The following is a 12,632-nucleotide window of genomic DNA, read 5'->3' as shown; positions in this document are numbered from 1 at the left end:
CGGATCTCACGGGCGTACAGGTTTGTTTTACATTTTACAGCACTTAATTTTTTTGTTTCTACTTCTACCGTACACCTTCTACCGTACTGTAAAGCATGTTATAATTTTTCTGCTTCTACCTGTTGTTATTCTTCCTGTATAACATGTTGTAATTTTCCTGTTTTCACCTGCTACCGTACTGTAAAGCATGTTACACTTGTCCTGTTTCTACTTGCTACTGTTTTTCATGTATAGCGTGTTATACTGCTCCTATTTTTGTCTACTACATTGTTTGTTCCTGCATTGCACACTTTACATTATGTAGCTTCAAGCATGTTTTCTTTTTACATAGGATGTTTAGAGGACTACAACTATAGGGCCGTTTGATTTGAGCACCCTAGAAAACTTAAACTCGTCACGTCGGTGAGCTTGTAGCTAGCGCGGTGGGCAGGACGGTCATCTTCAACAGCAAAACTTGTCTTCCACAGCAGAACATGTCTTCCCTAGCAAAACTATTCCTTTTTCTAGAAATTAAACAACAATCCATAGGATTTTGAGGTTGTTTGCCTAGCGCAACATAAATTCTCCACCTTTTCTTTGGACATTCGTATAACTCTGCTGTACGATTTAAACCCTAACTCGTTCTAGGTTCCGAGGTTGTTGTTCGATACGACGTAAACCCTTATATCTTCCAGGCGATTTGCGTGACCATGTCACGCAAATATAAACCCTAATTAAATAAAATTGGCAGGATGAAACACTTTAATAATTTCTTCTCAAAACTGGAGCCAAATCATAGGATAGACTGGGAAGTCACTGAGGTTCTTCTCAGGATCTGTGACCCCCCTAGTTTTTCTTCATTTGGATTCCTCAACATTGTTCCAGGTTCGAGCATTTCCCCTTTCACACCTCTTTGTCTGATTTCGTTGAAAAGTCTTATCCTTTTGACTTCTTTGAAGATAGTATTCCCTGATTTTTATCGAGAGTTTTCTTAGGTGACTTCAGTCATTTAAGATGTAATAGGGGCTTGCCCTTATAGGAAGCTTTTCCGAACCCAGCCTAAAATAAACCCTATTTAATTCTTTGTATTAAATAGGGGAACTTGTCGGTCAATAAAATGGTTTCGCAGACCAAACGGATGTCATATATTTCTTAGTCTATTTGATTGAGTCTCATCCTCAAGTCTTGTGTCTATCCCTCGGGATAGATACATGATTTGAGGTAGAGCGCTCTTTCATTTAAACTGCGAAAAATATGAGGTCAGCTTGATTTCATATTTTTTTCTAAAATTATGTATATATATGTAAATTAAACGTCCTTCCGAAGCGGGCGACGGGACTTCACTTCCAGCGATCGACAACATCTTACGGGCAACCTCCCCAAAACCCTTTTAGTGTCGACATGCGTCGGCCACAACATTTGCTTTTTTTGGGTGATATTGTATATTCAAATCATAATCTTTGATAAGCTTAAGCCAGTGCCTTTGCCTTAAATTTAGCTCCTATGTGAAAATATACTTTAAACTTTGGTGATTTGTGAAGACTTCACGCCTGACACCATACAAATAATGCTTCATATCTTCAAAGTACATACAACTGCTGCTAAATACATATCACATTTTGGGTAATTCTTCTCATGAGTTTTCATTTGTCTAGAGGCATAAGCAATTACCTTTGTGTGTTGCATAAGCTCACATCTAAGTCCTTAGACCTGAAATCCTTCTATCCCTAAGAGAATAGTCAATAGTGGAGTTGTCATCAAACACATTTTCAACTTCTGGAAAGTCTTCTTCATGGTGATCTGTCTACTCAAATTTCATCTCCTTCTAAGTCAATCTGGACAAAGGCATTGCGATCTGAGAGAAGTCCACAACGAATCTCCTGAAATAACCTTCCAGAATTTGGAAACGCCAAACTTCTGTAACAATAATTGGTCTCGGCTAATCAAATATCACTTTAACCTAGTTCTGGTCCACTGTGATACCTTCCCAGTTAATGATATTTCCCCAAGAATTTTATGTTCATCAACCAGAATTCACACTTTGACAACTTGACATATAATTGGTTTTCATTCAGTGTCTGCATAATAGTATGAATATGATCATCATGATGAACTTCATCACTGGAATATATTAGAATGTTATCCATGATGACAATCACAAATCTATATACAAATGGCTTAAAGATTATGTTCATAAGATCCATAAAAACTGCAGGTGTATTTGACAAACCAAAAAGCATTACTGCAAACTCATAACGCCCATATCTGTAACTATAAGTTGTCATTGTTATATCATTATATTTAGTTCTCAATTGGTGATAATCTGAGCGCAGATCAATCTGGGAGAATATAGAAGTTTCTTTAAACTGATCAAAAGGATTATCAATCCTTAGTAAAGAATATTTATTGTTGATTGCGAGCTTGTTAATTCTCGATAATCAATACATTGCCTTAAACTCCCATCTTTCTTTTTAATGAAAAACACTGGAGCTCCCCAAGGGGAAGCGCTTGGCCTATAAATCCCTTCTCCAATAAGTGTTGTAGCTTCTTGATTGACATACTAGAAGGTGCTTTCACCACTGATTCTGCCTCTGGTATTAAATCGAAAGAGAAATATCTATTTCCTTTGAGTCAAGTCTAGCATATCATTTTAAAAATACTTCTAGACACTCTTTTACTACTGGTTTATCTTTCAACTTCTTGTGTTCTTGCACAATATCGATGAATTGAGCTAAAATTCCTTGATGCCTTTTTGTTAGCAGTTTGTAGTCCTTTAATCTGGATATCATCATAGATAGGGCTCATCTATTTTCTACAAACTTAATTTCTTTTTTCCAGCAATATTGAATTTCACTAATTTGTTAGACCAAATTGATGGTTGTTAAGTGATTAGATACTCAATCCATCCCTAGGATCACTTCAAATTCGATTAGCGGTTGTAACACAATCATATTCGCCTTGAAGCTTCTATCACAAATGGTCGTATTCACATAACTTCTGTCAACTATTATGTGAGATCCATTTGGCAGAAGAACTGTTACGGCATTGGACTTTTTGAATGCTTCCAATTCTTCAGATCTCACAAATTCTTCAGAGATGACGGTTGTGATGCTCCAGTATCAAATAAAGTTTTGGCCAATTTGTTTAAATATATACAAAAGCTATAATAAAGAGAATATAAAATTATCGAAATAAATTAAAATTTGATATATCTACTGAAATAAAAAAAATACTTGTAATGATATTAGATGAATCATTTGCTTCTTGTTGAGTTAGTGCATATACTCTAGGTTGTACACCCCGATAGGTTTGACTCAGAGCTGAAACTGAACCTGACGACTCAGCTGACTTTTGTCTGCCAAAGGTCCTCTGAAAAGGTGGAGCACTAGCTGGTGTCAACCTGGGGTCTCTGGCCCAATGTAGGACACGATCTAGCCACACGTCTCAGTTAACGACGCCAAAAATAAGTATTTGTGGCTGACAAGCATTATCCTCTATGTGCCATTCCACAATTGACACGTTCTCTTATTGTTATTGTTGCTAGTGCCACTGCCAATAATATTGATGTTGGGTTAGGCTTCTTCAAACTAGACTATCCAAATTGGATAGATTGGGTGGCTTGTCCCGATATGGATCTATCATATCCTCTCATCTTCTAAAATCCTCCACACCTCTGCATAGACAACAATTCAATATCTATCGTCCTCACCCTCTCCACCAAGACAAACTAATCCTTAATGCTAAGGTGGCGTTTGGCTATGACTTGGATTTACGTTAAACAAGATTTATCAAATTTGCCTATCAGGTGAATTTATCAAATTCGCCTATCAGGTGAATTGATCTAATCTCGTGAGCAACGATCGACGTCATGTAAATTCGCTTCATAGGTGGATTTAATAAATTCGGATTTACGTTATAAGATAGATGAAACACAAGAGATTTTGAATTAACGGAGTGTTGAATTTAGTTTATGTTTTGCTTGGCGGGATTTAAGTAAAATTCATGTCTAAATCCTCAAAATAGTATGCTATGAAACACCCCTTAAGAGGAATTAAAGGTTGTATTATCGCATCCTTCAGTCCAGATTGGGAACAGTGACAGTTTTCTTTTATATTGGGGATTAACTTAGGTGCATATCGAGACAGCATCGTAAAGTCAACTCTATATTGCATAATGAAACGGTCGCCCTGCACCGGCCTGATGAATCGATATTGCATTTGCCTTCTAGCTGAAAGAGTAACAAACCAATCACAAAAGTTCTTACAAAATCCTTCTATTGAAGCTGGCTACGAGGTTGTTCTCCAAACTTCTTCTTAAGCTCTCGAGGTCAGGAAAAATCGTCAATTATTTTCTTTATCTGTAATAACTAGTTCTTTGTCTCAACCATCTTGCTCTTGAAAATAGTGGCCAAAACAACTTCAGATATTTATTCATCTATGTTGTTCCCCTATCTATAACTTGGGTATGAGAACCCTGAATCAGTCATGTCACTGCATCCATCATCTGATTAAATGCCTCCATAGGGACACTAACACCACTAGATGGAGATCAATATATGTTGGAGGTACATGATTATGTTGATTAGCAGCTCTTACCTCTCTATTATTCCCGTTAGTGTCCTGCGGATCAATATCATTTGTCCCAATATATCAAAATTTTATAATTATTAACATAAAAATTATAATTAACTTTTAAATTTTTTTAATGATCTTTAATGATTTTCCTAATAATTCTTTTATTATCAGTTTTCTACTACCTTGAATTGGGCTCTATCACTCTTATAATGACCCGTCCCGGGACCTTGGAATTACCAAGGCGGAAATTGTTGGTCAAACAGAAGAAAACTATCTAACAATTCTATTTTATAAAAAACACAAAATTTATTCAATTTATAAAATCTAAATTTACAATAGGTTGATATTAATTTGTAGATATTTACAACTACAACAAGCATTTTTTCTGTTAAGTGTGGTTGGCAATATGAATCACTTTTCTCAATTGTGTCCTATTGAGTGCCATGTTTTTCATTTACTTCTAATAAGTTAAGATCATTTTTTATACATCATGCTCAAGTTTTTTTGGTCTCTCTCTCCTTTCTTAACATAAGTTAAATCTAAAACATCTACTCTCCCAACTGGATCATTAGATGGTCGACATTTCATGTGACTAAAACATCTAATATGACTCTATTTTTGTCAGCCACTGGAGCTACACCAACCATTTTCCTAATACATTAATTTCACATTTTGTTTCTTAAGTGTCAAACCACTCATCCACCTAAGGATTCTTATCTCAATAACACTTAACTTAGTTTTATGTTTTTATTTTAAAGACCAACATTCTGCGTCATAAAGCATTGTAAGTTTCACCACCTTCTTATAAAATTTTTCTTCAAGTCCAAGCAATACTTTTCTATGACACAATCGGTACGATGCATTCATTCGCTTGAACCACCCAACTTGAATTCTATTAATAATATCCCCATATATATCACCATCACTTTTAACAACAGACTTGAGGTATCTAAAACGTTAACACCTTTTAATGATTTAACCCATTTTTACAACCTTGATGCTATATCTACTACTACTAAAATTGCATTCCATGTATTCAGTTTTATATCTACTTAAACACAAGGCCTTTAGGCTTTAATGTAGACCTTCATAATTCAAGTTTTTTCTAAATTCTTTCTCTAATCTTATCTATAAGAAGGATATCATCAGCGAAAAATAAAAATATACACTAAGGTATATCCTCTTGTAAATGTCAAGTAAGCGCATCCATTAAGAAATCAAAATGATATGGCCTTGAAGCCGATCCCTGATGGAATCTAGCTGAAATAGGAAAATATAAGGTCAATCCTCCTGTTCAAATTTAAGTAACAACTCTAGTATATATATCCTTAATGACTTGAATATTAGTTATATCAACACTTTTCTTTTCTAGAGTTCTCCAAAGAACTTCTCTTTGAATCTTATCATAATCTTTTCCTAAATCAATAAAAATCATGTTGATCACTCTTACTCTCTCTATACTTCTCCATCAAATCTTTCAATAAATGTATAGCTTTAATAGTAGACTTGTCTAGCATAAATCTAAACTGATTATGAGAAATCTTTATATCATGTTTTAACCTTCAATTACTCTCTCCCATAATTTTAATGTATGACACATTAATTTAATTCTTCTATAATTTGCACACTTGTGTGCATCTTCTTTATTCCTAAAAACGGAGACCAAATCATTCTTGCTCCACTCAGGCATCTTTTTAGTTTAAAAAAAATATTAAAAAATTTAGTAAGCCAAGGAACTCCTATTTTTTCTTTTTTTTGCACAAATATTGATCACATTGTAACATTGGTATTTAAGGAATCTTCTTCAATTTATTGATTTCCTAATTCAAATAAAAATTGTCTGCAAAAGAAATAATAATCATTGTGATTTCCTAAAAATGAAGTCTTGATTGACTTCAGAACCCAAAATAAAAATCCGCAATCTTAGATCTTGGACTCTGGTTCCTGTGATCATATGATACAATTCTAATTGTCCGTGGATTAATATTGCAAGTAACTTGCATTGAGATTATTAGTGTTACCAGCTGTATAGGTTTTAACTCAATTCAATCGGTTTCTGAATTTTCGTGCAACATTTTCAGGATATGAACTTACTTTTAGTTTTTATCCCGCTCATTGTAAATTTTAGAATAGGGAAATTGGAAAGGCAAAGCAAAACGTTAGTCTCTATTTCCTAAGTTATGAAAATAATCTTATAAGGCAGGAGAAATGTGCTTAGTATATATTTTCCTCTAATGAAAACGCAATCCTATTTTTAGCTAGTTCCTGATTTGCGGTTGATTTTATTAATTCTTCCTTTTTCATTTATTCTTATTTAGTGAATCATTTCTTCCCTCAAAAGTTGGTGATCAAACAAAGCTATTTTTTGGTATCAATGACTTAAAAAATAAATAGAAGGTTAAGAATTTGAAACTTGCATCAGAAATAATGATATACAAAAATGAACATCTAAGAATTTCCATCTTTATTGAACAAGTATTTCTCAGAAAAACTCATGACTAATAAAACTAATGTCAGCATGTGCTTAGGCGTGTCAAATGTTAGCTTTGGTGAGACTATATAGAAGCTCTTTTACTTTTGAATGAATAATTAAACTATGGTTTAACTTATACTCAGGGAGTGGAGTCAAATGTTGGCTTTTTGCGATATTATTAACAACCTCTAATGTTATGCTTCACAATTCTCTACCTTTTAATTTCCAGAATTTAAAAGATGTGGCTAAAAGTTTCTACTTTTGCGGATTTCCTGCTCTAACTTCAATTTTTCATTTTTAGATTAACTTGTATATTATTTATGCAATTTTTGAATGTATCTCCTAGTCAGATTCTTATTTCTAACATATGAAATATGAGCCCAAAAGTTTTAACTTTTTTGCAGGAAGGACAAGGTTATCAAAGTATATTACCTGAAATTTTGAATCAAAGTGTCGGAAGATATTCTGAAGCTTCATTATCTGAAGATCAGCATAGGGCATTAAAAAAGCTTTCAAGGTGGGAAGGTAAAAAACGGATGCTTTAGAGTCCTCTTCGCGAAGAATGTCTGCCTAGAAGAAACGATCAAGTATTTCATTTGTAAAGTTTGAGAATCAGAACAAGTAAATAACACCATATTTTCAGAAGAACAAATAACGCTTCTCCTCAATAATGCAACATGAAGACAAGCTCTAAAGTGCGAGGTAAGGTAAATTTTGTGTTTCGAACATCTATAGTAATCTCTCTTCAAGTGTTAGTATTCTTATTCCTAATGAGTAAGAAAATTCGAAGTCACTCGTGTTGCGCTGTTATAATCTCTATGCTTAGTTTTTGATTTATGGTGCGTTTGGAGCAGCTTGTGCTTATCCAGATAAGTCGCTTATCTGGAAACGCGGACCATGGGATTCGCATTCCGCGTTTAGTGTAAAAAACCAACTGCGCTCAAACGCAGTTTCCAAAAACGCAGCCGCAGCGGATAAGCTGCCCCAAACGGAGCCTTAGACAACCGCATTTGAATATAGGAGTGTTTATAAAATTGCTCGTTTCTTATGTTTTTACATGTCTTATTTTGTAAATCAAATAAAAATGTCATTATCTTTTGGGAATGATCAAAACATTTTCATGATAGATGGTTGATATGTAAATACATAACAATTTTATGTTATGTAATTCTCATTTAGCTGGTATGATGAAAAATGACAGAATATTTGTTTTTCAGGATGGATTTTGATCATCATTTGCATTGACAGAGTTAATAAATCCTAAACATCTCAAGGAAATACAAGTTACAACTTGCAAATGAGTTGCAATTTGTGGATACAGGTTTAGCTATTGGGTTGGAAGTTCTTTTGGAAACTAATAAGTGATTTAGAATTTTACTGATTCGCTTAGCTTTTATTAGATAATTGGTTGTGTTTGCAATCCACTTGTTTGTTCTTTGTGCTTTGTTTTGATGTTAGACTTATGACAACAATGTGTTGCATCACAAAGGTCCAGCAGGGTGGAATTGAAGATTTAGTTTTTGAGAATGCTAGTGGTGTCTTTGTATTGTCATCGATGCATTGTATATATGCCTATATGTATATATATTTTCTTTGAAAATTTTTATCAAGTCAGATAATCACTTAAATTTTTTTTTGGGGCATTTGCACACATACCACCCAATTCCATGTATTTACATATCTTACAACTAAACTTTAATTTTTACATTTATACCACCCATATCTTTCGTGCCACATCAAATATATCACCATTGTAACTTTTAAAAAGTGGAAGGCACCTTTTCACGCATATGTAAAAAATTGAAGTGTGAGTGTTAGATATGTAAATGCACATGAATTCTGTGGTCTGTGTGTAAATATATATTTTATTTTTTATTCTTACATGAAAATGAAATGATGTAACTTAAAGTTAGTATTCCTTCTGTTTATGTTTGTCAGCTGGGCTATAGATGTAGGTTAGGTTTGTTTATCTAAGCAGGTGGATGCAAAGCATGAAAATAAACTGTTGAAATTAAATGCTACTATGACCACAATGTAAGAAATAATTCCACTTCTATGGTAGGTTGTGCATTTCCTGGTGCAAGACGAACATGGGAGGCAGATGGATCAATCATAATCATAAAAGGAATGAGGATTTTTAATTAAATTTATTTATTTGGGTTTATATGTTGTAATTTTTTTTGTAATTTTATTTGTCTTCATGCCATCCATTTATTTGAAAAGGTTAAAACATTTAAGGATTTTAATTATGCGGTGAAATAACAAAATCATGTGAGAAATTAATTGCATGACTATCATATATTTAAATATTTCTCATCTATTTTTAGAATATTTTAAGGCTAAACATTAGATAGGGTTTGTATTAATCGAGAGTTTTATCTTCATCTATGAGTAAGTCTTTATAATGAATTATATTTAAGCAATCAAAGATTTTTAATAAAACTCTCGATTCTAGTTGAGGTTATTTTTAAAAAAAATTTAAGTTTAAGTTTTCACAATTGATCATTAGAGTTCTAATAAGATAAACATGAGTGAAACGGTTATTAACGAAACTCAAATGACGAGGAGATAGAAGATGTCGAAGATATTGAGAGATTTGGGAAATATCAACCATCCTATTGTTTATTTGTATTGATTTCGAAAGAGCTTTACTTAGTGTTTCAACTTGACTTTTTTATTAGAAAGTTAGAACTTAGAACACACGGTATATGATTGTGAGAAAGCTTAGGAGGGTGAGGGTTTATGTCATGGCTAGACGAAAAATCTCATAATCTTAGAAATAAAGTGAATTTTACTGAAAGAAGTGACACTTCAAAACCTTATGTTGAGGTCTAGTTTTTTCTTCTTTAGTAGCTTAAGGTCTAGCCATAGAACTTTCTTGTTGACTATTTCCAGAGGACTAGAAAAGGAACCCTCACTATTAGAAATTTCAAATTCTTCTTTGCTCAACTTGAAGTTCCGCATATTGGTTTTAACATCTAGTACTTAGTAGGTGGGGTCAGTATGGAGAAACTCAAGTGGAGTCTCCCATAGGATGGTCAAACCTTAGGACTGACCCTGGGTGGTCTGGTGATGGTTGAAATGGTTTGCACACACTAAACTCTCTTGCATACCCCAAAACCTAAGACCACTTGATTTGGTCCCATTATTCATTTTGGAAAGCTCATGTGAATGAACCTATACCCCTAGTCTTTGGCTAATTAGGTTAGAACTAGCATATTGAGCATCCAAAATGAATTCTCATATGTCTCTTATTGGTTTGGCATGGCTTCATGACTTACTTGTCTATTCTAGCCCAAAATCACCAAATTACCAAAATACCCCTACAACCCTAATTTTTGCCAAAATCCTAAAATTACCCAAAATACTCAAATTTGTCCAAAAATCATCTTGAACCACTCACTACTACCTAAATTGACCAAAATTCACCTAAATCACTAAAGTCCCAAAATACCCCCAAAATTGCCAAAAATTACAAAAATGCCGCTCATGACAAACAAATTCCCAAAATTTCAAATTCAACCCAAATATTCCCAATTTAAATCTTTGACCATCACATTGACCCAATTTGATTAATTTTACCCAATTTGACCACAAGCCCCAATTTGCCCTTAAAGGCCAAAATTTCCCCAAATTAGCCTCAATATTGACCCAATTGACCCCAATCTTGCCCAATTTCAATTCCAAACCAAAATCCACTATCCCTAATCCCAATATAAATAAAATTTAACCTCAATTTGACCAAATTGTAAGCCCAATTTTACCCAAATAAAAAAGCCCCAATTTTGACCATATGATTAAAAATTTTGACCATATGATCCCCAATTTTGACCATATGATTAAATCCACCAAATTGGCATTTCAATTCAATTCAAAACCATTTGAAATTCTTTCAAATCCTTCATGACATATTCCTACATCAAATTCAACATTCAATTGACCCAAATTTTAGCCCAAATTCAATCTCAATTTTTAAAGCCCAAGCCCACCATGTTTAAGTCAAAAAGCCCAATTTCAATTAAAAACACATGATGATTTTTCTCCACATCATCCATTCAATTAAAATCACTCCCTAAGTTTAAAATTCATGATCAAATCATTCCAAATCAAGCCTCATGAAAAACTCCACCAAAAATAACAAATAAATCTAAAATCCCTTCTTATGAAAATTAGTCAAGCCACATGCAAGTCATGAAGCCACGTCTAAGCCATAGGTGAGCCATGAGAGCCTTGCCACATCACCAAGATATTAATAGCAAGGGGTCAAACCACTTTCAAATATCCTTAAGATCCTTTTTAACCCACTTCATGAAACACCCAAACCTCATGCTTATGGCAAATCACTTGGATGGAGACCTCACCATGATAATTAAGTTGAACCACCTGATTCTCCTCAGCACCCAAACCTTCCTTGGTGGGTGAACCCAACCCAAACCCATGCTTTGACCTAAAGTGGCCCAAAATGACCCTTTCCTCATACTATTTCAATCCTATACCCTTTACACATGGCCAACCCCAATTGACTTCACCAAACCCAAGCCCTGACCTCCTTGAGTCAGATGGTCACCTAAGCCTAGCCGGCCGGCCACCTAGGCTGCCAGAAAATCCATGTCCAAATGCTCCCCCTTGGCTAAAACTCAAAATTAAACCCATCCAACCTATCACCTCCCAATTGGATTTTTTCACATTGTCGGCATCCACATAAGTAACCCAAAGCACTCACCAATTGCCCCTGATGGCCTCTCATTCCCCTCCATTTAAACCCACCCTCCATGGACAAACTAAGAGAGCTTGAAATTTCTTAGGGAAACTCTGTCAAATTGCTTCCAAAGCTTCTTCAAGACCTCTTGAATTCAACCCAACCATCCTTAGCCACTCAAGCCCACTGCTCGAGCTTAATTTTGAAGCTCGAATTTCAGCCCGAAACAGGACACCACCCAAAAATCCACCAAACTCAAATTAATTGCACCCATACCATCCCCACACTGAGAGAAGAAGATCCCCCAGAAAAGCCTCATCACTAGAGCACCCTAAGGTGGACTTTGATTGAACCCCTAAATTGGCCTTGGTCGAATTTGGGTCTAGGTATCTCACCATTGCTTGAGGCTTCATCTAGGAGCTCTTTGGACTCAAGGAAAACTTTTGGAAGCACCCAGTCAAGGCCACACCTATTGGGCAAAGGTATTGAACCATAACCCTAAACCGAGCTTCATTTAATTCTCCATGCTTGTATACTTGATTTAATTCTTGATCAACTGTATAGATATTTTTCTCCTAGTCAAGATGAGTCTATAAGAACAAATCACACTTGATTTGGTTGAGTATCGAGCGAGAGATTAAGTCTAGAAGTTGGACGGCTCACGGGGTTTTATTTGTTGGGGACGATGACGAAGCAACGTTGGATCAAGCGTGTATCATATTGACGGCCAAGATTGCGTCAAATAGGAGCAGGGTTCATAAAGTGCAGGCTGGCTCGAATGATGGTGTCTAATCCCATGGCGACTCGTCGTCTTTCGACGCATAAGGATGAGTTGGATAAGTAGAAAAATAGGCTTTTATTTTAATTATTTAATGACAGGGAATTAAAAATTTATATCTGGTGTAGG

At 34.8% G+C, this 12,632-nt stretch overlaps 1 protein-coding gene across 5 annotated transcripts in view; it reads left to right on the top strand.

The window, feature by feature from the left end:
- The window catches only part of LOC110033463 (rho GTPase-activating protein 7-like), a 97,398-nt gene extending 88,767 nt beyond the window's left edge, over positions 1-8,631 (top strand). For 3 of the 5 annotated variants that reach the window (XM_020737451.1, XM_020737452.1, XM_020737446.1), the window contains exons 22-23: positions 7,431-7,728; positions 8,244-8,631. In XM_020737451.1, coding sequence (XP_020593110.1) covers positions 7,431-7,571 — 141 coding nt within the window. In that variant the 3' untranslated portion in view covers positions 7,572-7,728; positions 8,244-8,631. Of the gene's footprint in view, positions 1-7,430; positions 7,734-7,880; positions 7,899-8,243 lie in introns of those variants that run through there. The other 2 variants (XM_020737447.1, XM_020737448.1) reach the window with 2 other exon arrangements.
- Positions 8,632-12,632: the final 4,001 nt, after the last annotated feature.

Source organism: Phalaenopsis equestris, unplaced genomic scaffold, assembly GCF_001263595.1.
Source record: "Phalaenopsis equestris unplaced genomic scaffold, ASM126359v1 Scaffold001189, whole genome shotgun sequence".
NCBI classification, from domain to species: Eukaryota; Viridiplantae; Streptophyta; class Magnoliopsida; order Asparagales; family Orchidaceae; genus Phalaenopsis; species Phalaenopsis equestris.
Note: the sequence above shows the minus strand (reverse complement) of the source record. Positions and strands in the feature narration are given on the sequence as shown.